The 17,790-nt window shown below is 37.1% G+C and overlaps 1 protein-coding gene across 2 annotated transcripts in view; it reads right to left on the reverse strand.

Moving 5' to 3' along the window:
* Nucleotides 1-4,972: 4,972 nt before the first annotated feature.
* Nucleotides 4,973-17,790, reverse strand: part of DCAF17 (DDB1 and CUL4 associated factor 17) — a 32,055-nt gene continuing 19,237 nt past the window's right edge. Inside the window, exons 9-14 of one of the 2 annotated variants that reach the window (XM_029934391.1) lie at nt 17,172-17,314; nt 13,549-13,658; nt 8,910-9,000; nt 8,111-8,194; nt 6,026-6,181; nt 4,973-5,258 (exon numbers count right to left, since the gene is read on the reverse strand). In XM_029934391.1, coding sequence (XP_029790251.1) covers nt 5,112-5,258; nt 6,026-6,181; nt 8,111-8,194; nt 8,910-9,000; nt 13,549-13,658; nt 17,172-17,314 — 731 coding nt within the window. In that variant the 3' untranslated portion in view covers nt 4,973-5,111. The remainder of the gene's footprint in view (nt 5,259-6,025; nt 6,182-8,110; nt 8,195-8,909; nt 9,001-13,548; nt 13,659-17,171; nt 17,315-17,790) is intronic. The other variant, XM_029934392.1, reaches the window with a different exon arrangement.

A 17,790-nucleotide genomic window follows, 5' to 3' on the forward strand; every position in this document is an offset into this window, starting at 1 on the left:
CCATCCTGTCCAGCTCCAGCTGTTATGTAGAACAGTCTAACATAAGCCTTTAGCAACCCCGGTTAGTTCTGTTAGTCTTCATTAAAGGAAACAGCGTTCCTTGGTGAGAATGTATTACATATGAGAAGGAATATCTCAAGCTGGCTTTTGAGTTATCTTAATTATCATCACAAAGAAAGAATGTTTTTGGCAGTTCATGGTGGGGTTGGGGTTAAAAATGACAAAGAGATGGGATGCCTAGGTAGCTCAGTTGGTTAAGCACCCAACTTCAGCTCAGGTCATGACCCCATGGTTTGTGGGTTCAAGCCCTGCATCGGGCTCTGTGCTGACAACTTGGAGCATGGAGCCTGCTTCGGATTCTGTGTGTCTCTCTCTCTGCCCCTCCTCTGCTAATGCTCTGTCTCTCTCTATATCAAAAAGAAATAAAAACAAAAATTTAAAAATGATAGAGTGACCTAGAAAGGACTGCTAGAGGCAAATAGAATCAATCTAAGTATCAACTAGAAATGATTATACACCCACCCTAAATGCTAAGATAAAAAGACTAAGAACCACAAATGTTGGAGAAAATGTTGAACAACTAGAAGTTTCATACATCATTGCAGGCATGTAAAATGATACAATCCTTTGGGGAAAAGGTCTGGCAATTGCTTATTAAACTAAACACACTCCTATCCAAGGACCCAGTAATTCCATCTTTAGATGTTTAACCAAGAGGAATAAAGACATGTTCACAAAAAATGTGTACCAGAATGTTCACAGCACTTTATTCATAATAGTAAGAAAAGAAAAGAAAAAAAAATTAGAAACAGCCCCAGCTGTCCATTAACAGAAAACTGGAAAAAACAAATTGATGCACTCATACCAAAGACTAGTCAGCAATAAAAAGGGATGAATCACTGGTACATGCAAAGTGAATTAACTTCAAAAGCATGCTGAATGAAGGAAGCATTATGCTTTGCATGATTTCATTCATATAAAATTTCAGAATGGGCAAATTTAATCTGTGAGGCAAAATAAGCAGAACAGTAGTTAACATTTGATAGGTGGAGTGAGGAGTGACTGGGAAGGAACGTGAGGAAACTTTCTAGAATGATTACTATGTTCTAAATTTTGCAAAGGGTTTGGGTTACACAGATGTGCGCATTTGCAAAATCTTAGCAAATTTATATTTAACATTTGTGCATTTCACTACATGTAAATGTATATCAAAAATTTAAAAAACTCCACATTAAACTCTACTTAGTGATACTCATGTTGAGGAATTAGGGGGAAGTATACTGATGCCTGAAATTTACTTTGAAATGCATCATAAAAGTAACATGGATAGATAGTAATAAAACTGTAAAATTTGGAACCATGAGGTTGATATTTGCGTATTTACTATAAAATTCCATCAACTTTGCTGTATGTTTGAAAATTTTCATTATAAAATGACGGAGAAAAGCCCTCAGTTGGTCTTATCTTTCTAATACATTCTTTGCCTATAATAAATTATTCCTTCCATAAGATTCTGTAGCAACACAGGGACCAGAAATTAGCCCCAGAATTTTCCCTAGAATTCTAAAAGTTAGATACATATGTAAATATGGTTAAGAAAGGTAAAATTGCCTTATGAATCATTTCCAATACTGGTGTTCATTATTACCACAAACAGGATGAGAGTACCATAATTTTTTTAAAATTACTTTTAGCCACTGAATGAAGAATCATCTTTTATGTCAAGTTACATATGTGAATAGTCCAACTGTATTCCATCCAAATTTTGAACAAAATTTGGATATCTATTATCATTTTTTAAAAACACTTATTAAGTATTTCCCTGTACCTAACATCATTATTGGTAAGCTATATATGAGATAAAATAACATGATTTGCTTTTTGAGAGCTTTGGAGGGAATCTGGCATAAGTTTGTGTCAAACAAATATGGATGTGTTTCCTATCTCTGCACTTATTAGTTATAGCAAAGTAACTTCTTTAAGCCTCACTTTTCCTCATTTACAAAATGTGGAAAGATAACGGTAGTTTGTACTTCATGTGGTTATTCCGAATGTTCAGTGAACCCTTTCATTTTACATGTTATCACACTGACTGGTAGATAAAAAGCTGTCAATAAATATTATCACTTAAAATAATATGTACAAGAAACAAAACATTAAGGCGGTAGAAGAATGTAGAGTACCTGAATTCATTTAAATAGAATATCATCTCCTCGCTAGGTGGTTCAAACAACAATTACAAATAGGATTTGTTTTGTTTTCTCTGAGTTGCGAGAAATGTTTTGGAGTCGAAGAAGGATCATCTTGCTGCAGCAATACTGTGAGAACACAGCATCTCAAGGAGTGAAATGCAGAAATACACTTCTCATCAGCTTATATCTAGACCTGCTGGAAGAAGCCATACTGCTTCACTCAGTTTTGCATTAAACACTCAGAAACGTTACCCACAATGTTTTATGCCCATCACTAGTGCCTGTTAGGTAGGTGGGCTGCACGGCTGAAGACTCTAAATAGGCAGACAGTGGGGGTTAAGGTGGGGCCAGGTATTAACCACCACATCCCTCCGCCCCAAGAGAATGGCAGTGTCATGCCTGGCAGGTGGCAGAATGAACAGCTGCGATGCCACTATAGGGAGCTGGGACGCCCACACTTTTTTGGGAAGCATGTTGTACTGTCTCCTGCCATGTGTTATCTGTAAATTTCCCACATTCTTTACTATCTTCTGTATCACTTGGCATCTTTTTATCAACCATCTTGTTAAAAGTCAGGCAGCCCACATTCCCACACAAAGTTACAGTCGGCTGAACCTAAATGGGAACAGCTTGTCTTTCTAGTTGGGGCGTAACCCTTCTGCTTGTTACACTGCCCAAAACCCCGCTATGGTCTTTTACACTAAGGTACATTTCCTGTCTGGCTGCTACGGCATGTAGATCCTGGTCTAGTCTGATTTTAGCAGTGGTGAAACACGAGGAGTTTTTCAGTGGTCAGTTCAGACCTAGACAAGAAGTATTCAACCCATCCACCTATTCCTAAAAAAGCAGCCAAGAATCTCAGCTTATTCTCAGATGTCTTTCTGAGCAGATGAGTTCCTATCATTTTATTAAAAGAAGATAAAGACTTAAAGGAGAGGGGGACATTCAATAAACCTCTTTTTAATAAAAATCAAACAGGACTGAAGTCTTAGGACAACCTTTTCTGAAAAACTCTGGGAAATGGAGGGTAGGCTTTCTGCTTTTACACAGTACTGCATCTGCTTTAAAACCCATACAACACTGGTTTCTTTCTTTTCTCTGGTATTTTTAATCTATAACCTCTTACCAGACTTGTTTTTCAAGATGTAAATTTACTAGGCATGATTGTTTAGGTATAGCTAGTGTCTAATTGGAAGTTTGGGGCAATATCTAGTACACCATAATTATTCAACTGTTCTGTAACCACAATCAGGTCTCTAAAATGCTCTGAAAGCTTCAAATATTATATTAAATATGCATAAAACAAGAATGGATTTTTCCATTAATAGATATAAAAGTATTAGAATTAATATATGAATATAGTTATACCTTGCTCATGATATAATCACTTCTATTTCCCCAAACGGTTATTACACTTAAGATCAGATGCAAAAAGATTTATCTTTGGCCACATATAAATATTTCGTTATTCTAAAACATTAGCAATCTTTCCTATTGTGCAAAAGATAGTTTTAGGTTTGTTCCCTGTATTTCTTTTAACTTTATGGGCTCTGCTACTAATTTCTTGATGTCTGGAATAGGTTAACACCTTTTTCTTTTCAGCTGATCATAATTAGCTTGAAATTTATCTGCAAACATCAAGGACAGAAAAGGTCAGAATTCACATCATTCTTAACATGGGGTCAGGCCAAAACCAAAGGAAAAACTAAAAGATTTTAATGCAAATTATCCAAGCTACAATCCCATATTTTAACCTTAAATTTGATTCAGCGATGATTTTTTACTGCTGTTTCCTCTTCTATTTTTACTAGTTCTTCTTTTGAGGCTGAATCAGAGAAATATGTTAAATGTGTGGATCTCAGCAACTGGATTTCTCAAACAGGAAGCAAAAAGAAATAATTTTCTCCCTTATATTGTTTTTACTTAACAATCTGATGAATGATTATCTGAGTTCAAGGATTATATTTAGATTGGTCCTAACAAAGAAGCAAAAATATTTGTTTCACGAGTAAGCCAGAGTCCCCACACTAGTAGGAATTGAGATTTCATCTACTCTTCCACAGGGAGCAGAACTGGTGGAGTCCAGGAAACCTTTATCTTATTGCATAGGTATGAAAATATTGCCTAAACAGAACTGGCAAACTTACCAAATAAACAGAATGGTGAAATGAGTACAACATTCTTAGATGTAATAAGAGCTAAACAGGCTACATATCAGGAAAAATTGTCCCTTAATGTTTGCTTGGAATCTTTTACATTGGACTGTGATAGAAATGTAAATAACCAATGGGAACACCAAGCCAAGAGAATAAAACCATGGAAGAAAAGATAATCTGGGAACTAAAACCAATTCTTAATGCTACCTATAAATACAAAACATATACATATATACATATATATGATTTAAAAAATGTGATAACACATTTTTGGCTCAAAAGTATTCTTTCACATTATGGGTCTCATTTCTCACCCTTATGCAAAGTTTGGTATACAGGATGGAGGATTTCTTTCTTTTTGTCTCTTCTGCATAGTCTTGCCAATCAAAATTCCATACCATCCTAATTTAAGAACCACGTCAAACACTTCTCCATCAATAACCTTGTCCCAACAATTGGCATCAACTTATCTTTTGTGCTCCCCAACACCTGATATTTGCATCACCACCTAACTAAAAGGTCTAAATACTAGACTTCTTGGGATGTCATTCTAAAGAAAATCTCTCCATAAAATGAAGTCCTTACCACTTGTATGGCAAGAATTTAAAAAAGAAATCATAGTCATATGAAGTCAGCACAAGATTTTTTTTCTAAAAAATACTGGAGAATTTGCTATGCAGATAACAAAGAGGAGGACTGAACATAGTTGCTTGGATATGTGGCCAAAAGTCTCATAAATTACATCTCAAATTTAAAAATTATCTCACTCTTTTTCACAACTTCTGTTTGTTGTTTCTTCTTCGCCAGGGTCACATACCATCTGGTAAACATAGCAGCTGAAGACCCTGCTGGGTTTCTGTTCTATGTGTAGCACCAAGTCTCTGTCAAAGTAGACTTCATGGCTGTATGTCTGTAATGAAAACACAGCCAAATGAAGTCTCCACTTCGCACAACCATATTCACAAGTTTGTCACTAAAATGTCATAGCACCTATGCTACAGATCTTCAAGTATATACATGGAAGCAAAACAGTTGCTAGAAGTAGTTTATTTTCATTATATATGAACATGCAGATTACTTACGAGGCAGGCATTACATGAAATGTTGAAAATAAAAAGAACCTTGGTCCCAGGAGTCAGAATACTGATTCCACTGCCTATACTCTATTCTCACTGTGTGAAAATGGCCAAGTTGCTAAGCCTCATAGGTTGATAAAACAAATGATTGGATAAAATAACAGCTATTCTTCCTTATAACTTTTATATTCTATAATAAAAAAGTAAACAGATATTTCCTGGAGTGCCTAGAAACCCTACATGCTTAGATACCATCCTTAAATGACTGGGGGGATTCAATACAGTATACTTCTATTTTTAAAAATGTTACCAAACTTATAAAATGTGAGAAAATCAAAGACTATAGTAAGGAAATAGATAGCATGCCTCAGAATAAAACATAAAACTTTATCTTTAGGGTGTCTAGAAAGGAGGCGTCCTCCAGTTCCTAGGGAAGGAAGGATTAAGAAGTACTTGTTTTGTCTGGTAGGATGATAACCTCTTTCATGTGGTCATTGGTACAGGCGAGTCTGGACTGACGTGAACACAGTAACACGTGTTTCAATAAATGTCACCTATGAAGAAAATTCTTACAACTTTGTATTCCATGGACTCTACTCACCACATCCCATGACTCCACTAGTGGAATGCTTTTAAGTAAAGTTCCATATTCGTTACAGTGGAAATCCAGGTGAGCTTTTCCTTCGGCATCTATTTGGGTAACAGCTACCACAGAAAGCAAATCCAGCTCATCTTCGTAGTCCACAATTTTAAAAGTCTTAGGGAACGGACGGGTAAGGTAGAGGAAAAAGATGCAAAATGCAGTTATTCACTTAGGGTTATTTCTATTTATAATTTAGCTCTTCTATTACCTATTTTTGAAATGTAGAAGGAAGAATGGATGGGTGAGAGCATAAGTAGAAACGTGTCTCTACTTTTATGCCTAGTAAAGTCCCAAGATTCTGAAGACTTAAGCAGTGTCCTGCAGATTCTAACAGACTCAAGTCTCAGTCAAAGTATTACTGAAATTCTCTATTATGACAGCAAACCAGAACTTCTCCAAGTTCCAAAGAGGTATTCAACTGCTGCCTCTGGCAGTGTTCACTGGTTCCCAGATAGGACTAAACACATGCAGCTCAGTTCTGAAACCTAAAAACACCTACTGTGGCAAGAGAGTCTTACACCAGATAATCACAAGTCATTTCAGGAAGAACTGATGACCTATCACATACTATTTATGACTCTCTTTGCCATCTTTTTTTTTTTTTTTAGCCCTTTTTAGTTCCCAAAAAAAGTAAAAATGGCTGCTGTAACTTGAGGAAGAACATGAATTAGGAACTGAAATCCAACCCACAGAACAGAACTGGGATAAGAGATGTTTCTTGGAAATGATGAATGATGGCAAAGACTTACAGAGAAAAATCTAACCCCAGAACTCTGTTTCAAGAAGAAAACCTGGGACTCCAATAGCCTCACAGGGGAAGCAGATCTGTGCCAGCCTGCCAAAGATGGGCTACAGGAAGGGACATTTTGGCAGGCACAAGTTTCTTTTAACCACCATATACTAATCCTTCACTTACATTTAGTCAAACTGCTTTTTAAACTATTTACGTTTCCTGCCTTTACTACCTATAACATAAAAATTTATGTGGATTTATTACACATGGTTCCTTTTTATTTACTTTTTTGCCTTAATATTATCTTGATCAAACTTCAAAGAGTGACTTCTTGCCTGGGTGTCAGTGATTTTATAGCTTTTAGTCACAAACCCCTTTCAGCTTTTCCTTTGCAGGCTAAAACTTTTTGTTTTCTAATCTCTTCATGGAGACTATACTCTTTTTGCTACCACCTTCTCCTTGTAATTATTGTTGCTACCTTTTGGTAGTTTTAGTACAAATACAGTTTTATATACAGTGTTCTCAATAGATTTCTATGGTTCAAAATAAACACACATACATATATACACATGCATATAAATATATATATCTTTTTTTATTTTGGAGTGTAGCCACATACTGGGACACCTTTAATCTTTTTAAAAGATTTTCAAAAACTATCTTTCCCAAGGCTACTCTAATATTTCTACCTAGAAATGGTCACACAATCAATACAGTTATCTGGTCTAAATAGACTTTGTATTCATACATTGATTATATATTTCCAGCATTATCACTGACAGCTGATTTCATAAGAACTTTCAATGTCTTTTTAAAAGAAGATAAAAATCTATCAGCTCAGTGACTGGCAATGTCAAGTTTAGGCCACAGGCTGAACTAATTTACCACACCCGCATACCCTTCTTCCCTGGCCCAAGATCATTAACAAACATAGCTGTGTGTGGTAAAGCAAAGGCCATAAAGTCATCAGGATACACTTCCCTAGAAAATGTGCACATAAAAAATAAATAGATAATAAAAGAGAGAAAAGGGGGAAAAGTATATATATTAACAAAATAATAAGCTAGTAGTGTTTTCAAATTATTTTGGTTCTATGAACCATCCTGGAAACAAAATCTTATGAATAATCCCAATATGAGAAGATTGGATGAGGGGGACATATTGGCTGAAATAGCATGCACAGTTCTACCAACGAAGTCTAAGAAACTACTCACCCCAGACTTCTACCTGAGAGTATGGGAAGCATAATTTAAAATCCATAGGGCTAGGTACCCACTAGTTTAGTTTATTATGTCTGGCTAAAGTAATACCTCTTGTTCTGGGTCATCATCCAGAAGATTAACATTTTTTTTCACCACCCGTCCAGAAGCTGTAACAGTGAATAAATTTTCATTCTATCACATAGAGAGAAATAAAAAGAAATAATGAGTCCTATCATGTGCATTAAATACCAAAATTGTATTAAATTTGGTTGAACAATCAACCCTTCTCCAACATCCATAATTCTTCTACTGAGAAAATTCTGATTCAGGTTTCTGATCCTACAATTAGTAAAAATACTTTACTATAATAAATTAGTGGCTAAAATACCAAAATATGCTAACAATAAATACAAAAGACTATAGATTTGGTACTTTACTCGCCCTTCTGATTTTTGTTTTAGTATAAATAGAGCAATACTACAGTGGATCTGCTTTTGGAAATTTCTCTCTGCATAATTTTCTTCATGTTCTTAATCTGCACACTAAAAGAAAAGAACTACCTGCAGTTAAAACATGATATGTGATTACTGATTCATAGTTAACCCAACTTACTCTAAGTTTGCACAATTAATTAAACCCCAAGGTTGATAATTCATCAATAAAAACTAAAAGAGAAACCCAGAAAGGAAACAGAAATTAGCAAATGATAACTCGATATAATCAATTCTTTTCAAATCTCCATTGTGCGTGAGGCTAAGCCCAGCACCCTGTACAGACAAAAACACCCGACTTCTACAGGATTGTGCCATTCTTTTCAGCCACACGGAAAGACAAACACATTTGCATACTGTATTCTCAAACAGAAAGACCGTGATATACAGAGAATTTTAAAGCACTCCTGACTTACCTTGTTCTTCTCCCTGTTGGCCAAAATGACAAAGTCTTCAGAGATCTGATACTGGGCACTATTATCTTCTACTTCGTTTAGCTTTAAAACTCTGAAAAGGGAAAAAAGATTCTAAGAACCTAAGACCTCAACACACCATCAAAGTGGCAAAGTTGAGCTAATCAAAGTGGTAAAGTTGAGCTACTGAAATAAAACTCAACAAATAAAAATTACAGTAACAACACTGAGTTTGTTCTCTCCTCCTGAACAGTCTGAAATATTAATGTCTGATCACTTAAGTATCCATAAACTCCTTCAAATTCAGAGATTTGTTAGACAGGAAAACCTGTGTTAACAGGTACTCCTGAAGTAGGTAATGAAGCAGCTTCCTTAGGCTATGCCATCTTCCAAACTGGCTTAATGAAAGTTACTCTTAAAGAACCTTATCTTTGTTGTCCTGCAACAGGTCTTTAATGTTTCAGCTTTAACAATGGCATTATCCTAGATATTGGCATTTTTTACTTCTGAATCTATCATGAGACATTAATGAACAACACTCAGGAGTTAACTATAACACAGACTGGATTTGGGGCACCTGGGTGGTGTCGGTTAAGTATCTGATTCTTGATTTTGGCTCAAGTCATGATCTCACAATTCATGAGTTTGAGCCCCGTGCTGGGCTTTGTACTGATGGTGTGGAGCCTTCTTGGGGTTCTCTCTCCTTCCCTCCCTCTCATTCTGCCCTTCTGACAGTCTCTCTCTCTCTCCTGCTCCTCCCTCTCTGGCCCTCCCTGGCTCTCTCTCTCTCTCTCAAAATAAATAAATAAACACTAAAGTTAAAAAAAATAAAAAGACTTGATTAGCAACCAAGCCTACACTAAGAGTTTTCATAAAAGAGTAATATTTGAAAACTGCAATTTACTTAACACTTTTTTTTAGTAGACCATATTTAAAGATTTGAGTGTCCTGAGTGCAAATGGCCTAATGGATCAAGCTTATTAAGCAAGAGAAAATAAAATAATTCACTCACCACCCACACAAATCTGCTCACAGCATTAACAAGCTCCAAAAGCACAATGTTCTAAAAGTTTAAAGTCTCAAATACAGGCAAAGAGAATAGCAGGGAGTAGCAACTCCTATGGCCAGAGAGAGCCAGAAGTCTTTCTTTGCCAGAGACAAAGAAGTCAGATTATATTTTACTCAATTCATTATCTTAATTATTTAGAAGTGCCTATATTTATTTTTTATTTTAATTTTTTAATGTTTTTATTTATTTATTCTTGAGACAGAGGGATTCAGCGTGAACAGGGGAGGGTCAGAGAGAGAGGGAGAGACAGAATCTGAAGCAGGCTCCAGGCTCTGAGCTAGCTGTCAGCACAGAGCCCGACACGGGGCTCAAACCCATGAACTGTGAGATCATGACCTGAGCCGAAGCTGGACGCTTAACCGACCGAGCCACCCAGGCGCCCCAAAGGTGCCTATATTTAAAAGTGCCTATCTTTTAGAACTGTCAAAAGGGCACACACTCTGTGGATCTTATTTTCTTAAACTCAAACTACTATTAAAACGTGGGTAGAGATGTGCCTAGATGGCTCAGTGGGTTAAGCGTCCGACTCTTGATTTCAGCTCAGGTGACAATCTCACCGGTTCGTGGGATGGAGTACTGCATCCGTGTAGAGCCTGCTTGGGATTCTCTCTGCCCCTCCTCCACTGGAACACACACACACACACACACACACACACACACACACTCTTTCTCTCTCTCTCTCACTTTCAAAATAAATAAGCATTAAAAAAAAAGTGGGTAGCAAAAACAAAAGGTTTAATAAAGTGAAACACAGTTTTTAAGACTTTTTATAAAAGTTCATCATCTATTTAATAATTAACTTATCCTCTTTATAATCAATTCAGAGTAGACTAATTATCATGAAACATAAGGAATAAATAAGGGAGACAATGCCTTTCTTATTCAACAAACTCATGGAGCACCTACTCTGTGCTAAGTATTATGCTCAAGTCCTGGGGTTATAAGTATCAGCCAAACAGACTCTTTCTCTGTCATTATGGAGTTGATGATTCTAAAGCTAGATATTTAAACAGATCACATAAATAACTAATGAAAATTGCTGGGTTAGAGGAAGCTGACACAGAGGGTGCAATGAAAATATAAAGGGGGAGCTAACCTAATGAGGGGACTTAGGGAAGGACTCTGTGAAAAAAGGGATATTTAAACTGGGGCATGAAATATGAATAGAAATTAGGCAAGAGAACAGGGAGGGAAAACACATTCCAGAGGAAACAGGTCCCTAGCTTTCTGAAATGACAGCATTGCTAAAGTAGACTGAGTGGGAGAACGGTCTTCCAGACCATACTAAGTACTGGTCTTTATCTCAGGAACAAGAAGACATAAAAAGGTTAAAGTAGGATCCATTTGGTTAGGTTTTTCTGTTTGTTAATGTTACTAAAAACCACTCTTACTGCTGAGAAGAAAAAAAGACTTAAAGAGTGCAAAAATTGATTTTTGGAGTTCAGGAGGTAGCCTGTCGGGCCGCCAAGTTTTCTGTCTGCCTCAGGCAAGGATTATCCCTCCGTTGAGTGAGCCAGTAAACAAGATTTGCATCTGGAGGCTGGAGATTGCCATTTCCTGGTCAAAATAACTTTTGGCCACTGTCTTGCTGAGCTAGACGTGAGTGGCCAAGGCACACAAAAGATCAAAACCATATTCAGTGTTAGTTCTCCATCCCCCAAGATTGCTGAGGCAAAGTCGGGGCGCTGCTTTGATATGCATTCGACTCTGTAGCCTGCCTAGGTCAGCTTGCCTTGTTTTCCCCCCTGAAGACTATATAAAGAACAGTTCTTTGAATAAACGCTCTCTTTCTCCTGATCTGAGAACCGTGAGTTCTGTCTTTACTCTCTGCGTCTCCCTCTCCTGCCCCCTTTTTCTCTCCCTCCCTCAGGAGAAGGACCCGCGAGGATTCTCCGCCCTGCCCTGCCGGTCGGAACAGGTACCACCAATCGCTGGGGACGAGTGGCCCGGCCCTCGGATTAGGACAGTAGCCTATTACTTCAGTCCAGACTAGTGATGACAATGGTCTAACCAACATGGTAACAGTGGCCAATGGCAGAAAGAAGTGGATTTAGGAAAATTTAGTAATACAACAACAAAGGATTCACAGAATATATGGTGTGCATGCGTGTGTGTGTGTGTGTGTGTGTGTGTGTGTGTGTGTGTAAGGGAAGGGGGTAGGCAAAGAGGGAGAGAGAGAGAGTCAGAGAGAGAGAGAGGTCGGAGGCAATGTATATGAGTATGTATACGAAAAGACAAGAGTATATGCATATGATAAAAGACAAGAAGGTAACAAAGTGTTAAGAATAATTCCAGATTTCTGGCTGAGCTTAAATGAGAAGTTTGGACAACAATATAAGTTTTTTTTTTAATAGTTTATTGTCAAATTGGTTTCCATACAACACCCAGTGCTCTTCCCCATAAGTGCCCTCCTCCATCACCACCACCTCTTTTCCCCCTCCCCGTCCCCCTTCAACCCTCCTTCGTTTTCAATATTTAATAGTCTCTCAAGTTTTGCATCCCTCTCTCTCCCCAACTCTCTTTCCCTCTTCCCCTCCCCCTGGTCCTCCATTACGTTTCTCCTGTTTTCCTGTTAGACCTATGAGTGCAAACATATGGTATCTGTCCTTCTCTGCCTGACTTATTTCGCTGAGCATGACACCCTCAAGGTCCATCCACTTTCCTACAAATGGCCAGATTTCATTCTTCCTCATTGCCAAGGATATAAGTTTTGAAGTTTTAGTGTACACATGATCTTTGAAGCCAAGGGAAAAAATAGAATCATGTAGAAAGGGAATGAAGAGTGAGAAGAAAATAGGGTCTAAATCCTGAGGACATGCAATATTAAAGTCTAGAAGATGTCCTCTAGAAGAGGACGAACATGAAAGGACATGAAGAAAGACACCTCAGAGAGGGAGGGAAATATTCAGGAGAACTGTGGTATCAGGGAAGTCAAGTGAAGAGTATTTAAATGAAGAAATGGACAACTGGATGTAAGATGTGGGTCAACAAAACAAAACAAGGTTTATTTCAAACAACTCCTGTACTAAAGTTCTCTTTTACACCAAAAAACAATCATCTCTCTCATTAATCCTGGAGAATTAAAACCTGAAGACAAGTCAATTTGAATCTCCTTTTACCCATACATATATCATCCATCAAAGAATTTATTTTAATGTAATATCCACAAACAGTAATGAGGAGGCTGAAAGAATAAAGTCAGGTTCTCTGAGGAAGCAATCTACAACAAGCTAATTATTTCTATAATTGGGTCAGCAGTTAGCTGGCAAAAATAAACACGCCAATAAATGCTTCTTCTAAAGCCACTTTACACTTTAAAGTAACTAATGAAAATACTCACTTGCAGGGCACCGGGATGGCTCACTTGGTTAAGCATCCAGCTCTTGATTTTGGCTCAAGTCATAATCTCAGGGTTCATGAGTTCAAGTTCTGCATCGGGCTCTGTGCTGATGGTGCAGAGCCTGCTTGGGATTCTCTCTCTCCCTGTCTCTCTGTTCCTCCCCTACTTGTGTGTTCTCTCTCTCTCAAAATAAATAAATAAACAAACTTAAAAAATTTAAAAAAAATACTCACTTGACCTGATTTGGGCCAACATGTATTATTCTACCAGACGCATCAGGATGAAAATAGATCCAGTCAGATTCTAGAGAACAACATTCCATTTCTTGGATCCCATTTTTTGCCTAAAATTGGGAAAAAGTATTGAAAATAAAGATTAAGGGAGAATAAAATACATTTTCTAATCTAACATCAATGACAGATCAGTAAGTCAAAGGTATAGGAAAGAGAAAATACCAGCAGTTGAACTGGGATATGCAGAAGAACTGAATTAGGGCAGTCATACTTGAGAAATCCATAACATTTGCCCTGTACCATACAATTTATGGGTAATTTACACAGGGTAAATAAAAACCGAAGAGTGATACATCTCAAGCATCTATTTTGTGTCTGGCATTGCAGTAGATGTTTTAGAACCATTTCATTTGATTTTAACAACACTCAAAGTGTATATTACAACCCCCATTTTGATGAGGATAAATCACAAAGAGGATAAGTCATTTGCTCAATGTTTTGCAGCTGCCAAAATATCAGCTCTGACTCCGAAGTTCAAGGACTTTCCATTACGTAACTCTGTACAATTATGCACATGCAGTCCCCTCCAACTTCTTTTTCCATTATCCATCCCCAATAAACTGTCAAAAAGAGTGGGTAGCACACAAATAAACATGGAACCCAATCTAAAATCTCAGAAAACAGGTCATATAATCTCCGTGGATAAGTCAGATACCAATCTCTAATAATGAGGAAATGGTCTAATACTGCTTAGCATTTTAGGCTAGGAGAGATTTATTTCATGGCAGGACATTTAGACATTAAAATAAAGAGAAAGTTCCCTCTATGATATATGATCACACATGCACATAACTGTTTTACCTTATACATAGGAGCACTGGGAACTAATACCAGTATGGATACATTAATTTCATTTAATTTCTATAATTTGTTCAATGTAAAATGAAGTGATGCCACCTTTCCTATTGGATACTCATAGAAGTTTTTGAAATATTAACTTATTGATTTCATTCGCATACACTGACAGGATTCTATGTCATAAGTATCACACTAGGTGTTCCTACCATACATGAACTAAACATAGCCCTTGCCATCAAAAAAGCCCATTATCAAGAAGGTAGGTAGAAACACAAACAGGAAAGAAAAGAATAAGATGGTGTAGAAAACAAAGTGATCAAACCATGCACAGTATACTATCGAGCATTCAATCCAGGTTGGCAGAATTTTAGGAAGAAAAAAGGAGCTTGAGGTAAGCCTTAAAGGATGAGCACAAAATGGCTATAAGAGATGGCAAAACCTGAAGCACAAAAATGTTAACCCATAGAGCATGTGTGTGAATACACATGAACAACAATTTTAATTCTGGCTCCTAGAAAAGATGTATAGTGTCTAGTCATGAGACTAGAGAAGTAGGTGGGGGCTGCTTTTTTGAATGTCATGCTTTAAAAAAAAAAAAAAAAAGGAATTTTACACATATTCTCTATTAATGAATGTTTTAATTTTTCAGGAATTTTTATAAGTATCCTAATAATTTCTAATAGGAATGGTGGTATTGCCACATTGTATATATAAGAAAATCAATGGAATTAAATGCCTTGGTTGCAACCACTGAAATTAACGTGTCCAAGATGACATTAGCTCCAGATGTCCCTTTAATATGAAACATGCCCATTCTATACGTATATTTCTTTAGACAATTCTCTTTATTGTAATAACTATAACATGCAAAAGAAATACTATCTTTTAAATATAAGACAGCATTATTACCAGCTTCTGCAGTTTTTGTCATGTGCTTGAATGCAGATTTTAAAGCTGTTTAATAGAATGCTATGAAACATTTTCTGAATTCTTCAGTTTGGCTGCATGTGTTTTTGGGTTATCTACTCGTCTGACTGACAGGTGGGGAAGTAATGGGCATATGCATCCTTAAATTAATGTCCCTACCACAAAGCTGTTTGGCAAAAGGATTGAAAACTTCCCCTGGATTTGGCAATTAGTTATGAACATGCTGAAACACAGATTTGACTAGATGTTATAATCAGTTATTACAGGAGAATACTTGATAGATATGCTTGATACAGATGTTGGAAGCCATTTTATGTGTGTGCACACTTGCATGCAAACACACACAAAATAATACATATTATCTGTTCTTATATGAAAAGAATATCCCGAATGTGAATTGTACTGGGCTTGACAGGGTGGAAAAGCTAAGTGAAAGAAAGCTACGACAAGTCCTGGTGGTTAGAGAATGTTCACTGGCTGAGAGGTGAACACTCAGATCACAGACTTGTCATGACAGCCTCTATCTAGAGAGACTACTATAAAAGAGGACATCACGGGAGCTGCCACATGTGACAGGTAAATGAGAAAATGGAAGGGAACAATGTTCCCACAAAAGAAAGCTAGAAGACACTATACATAGTGTTCTCTGGGGAATTTCAAAGGAAATAGATAACTGGACCCAAGACTATGTTAATCTTCAGTACGGTGTAAGGTGGCCTGTGACTCTAAAAGCCACTGAACTGAACAGTGACTGACTGAGCATGATCCTGGAAGAGGTGGATATGGAATAAGTGGAGTCTGCTTCAGAAAAAGTAAGTTAATCTCATATATCAAGAGGTTTCAGAAATAAACTACACTAACTCTGGGATGTCTGGGTGGCTCAGTCCATTAAGCGTCTGGCTTCGGCTCAGGTCATGATCTCGCGATTCGTGGGTTTGAGCCCCTTGTCGAGCTCTGTGCTGACAACTCAGAGCCTGGAGCCTGCTTCAGATTCTGTGTCTCCCTCTCTCTCTGACCCTCCTCTGCTTGCACTGTCTCTCTCTGTCCCTCAAAAATAAATAAAAAACATTAAAAAATTTTTTAAACTACACTAACTCAGCAGTAGAAAACAAAGATGGAACCTCTCCGCCTTTCACTGTGTACTCACTCTTTGGCACTTATCTTAATTACTGGACTTAACAGACTGCATCTTACAAATCTACATGTGTGCTTTTGACAGCATAAGCAACTTGAAGGAAGGGAAAGTGTCCCCCAGGCATGCCTGGCATACTAGGCATTCATAAATTAAATTAAATGAGAAATCAATGCCTCAATCATTTTCAAAAAGAAAATAAAGAAAAATGAATTCAAGGGGTAGAAATTGCTATTGTCTTACCATGTTTTAGCATTTCTTCCTATTCTGCCATAAGTAATTAAAGTCCTTGAAAATTCAAAGTGTTTCAGTGCTTACACTGTGACCAACAGAGTTCTACCTGGTTCTGCTCTGGAAAGCAAATAGCAGCAAACCATGAAAAAACAACCAAACACATTCCACCAGCAAGTTCTGAGGCAGCCTGAACATATTCCAACAATAATTCCCACTACGGAGCTTCAGTGATGTTTTGCACGAGATCCCATGAGAAATCTTTGGTCTTGAAGAATTTTCAAATGTTAATGTTTTTAAATTCTTGGTAGTATACACAAACGTTTGTTATATTGTGTTCTTTTGTACCTAACACTGTTTACAAATCATCAACACAAACAAAAAGTAAGCCTTAGGAATTCTTATTACAAAAGTAGAAAATAAAGAATTTCTGATATACATTTACTACTAAAAAGTCTGATCACTCATGATTTACCAAGGAATTATCTTTCAAGGCACAAATATGGAAAACTCCTTTCTGTTTCTTCTTATTAGGTGTGATGATGTAGTGCCAAGGATGGCCTCCAATCTGGAAAGCGTTCTCCAGGGAGGACACCTCAAAGAGCAGTGGTGGTGAGTCTGCAGAGATGGGCAAAAGGAATTTATTAGTTTCTCTGTTCTGGTAGCTTTGGCACATTCATGATGCATGAATATAGATGAGAAGTTTTCATTAATGAGAAGTTACTATGTTTAAGAAATAAAATATAATCAGGAAAGAGGCTGCTTGCTAAGAGAAAGCTGGAAGGCAACAAATGTTATACGACTAGTCAACTTTCTAGACATCTATTTTCAGGGTATGTGTGACCTGTAGCTGAGTGGAGATAAAAAGTGGACTGAATGTGCTTATGATGGGAAAAAGTGACAAAGTACATCTAATAAAAGCAGCTGCCATTTACTAGACATGTATATATAAGATTCTGGGTTAAATACTATTTCCAACGCTCATAACAATCCTACAGCATAATTAAGCCTAATAATTCCCTTCAGATGTGGGGAAGAGATCTTCCGTATTCCAGACTAACAGGTCATACTTAGCAAACTTTATAGGAACAGTC

Source organism: Suricata suricatta, chromosome 3 (genome assembly GCF_006229205.1).
Source record: "Suricata suricatta isolate VVHF042 chromosome 3, meerkat_22Aug2017_6uvM2_HiC, whole genome shotgun sequence".
NCBI lineage: Eukaryota > Metazoa > Chordata > Mammalia > Carnivora > Herpestidae > Suricata > Suricata suricatta.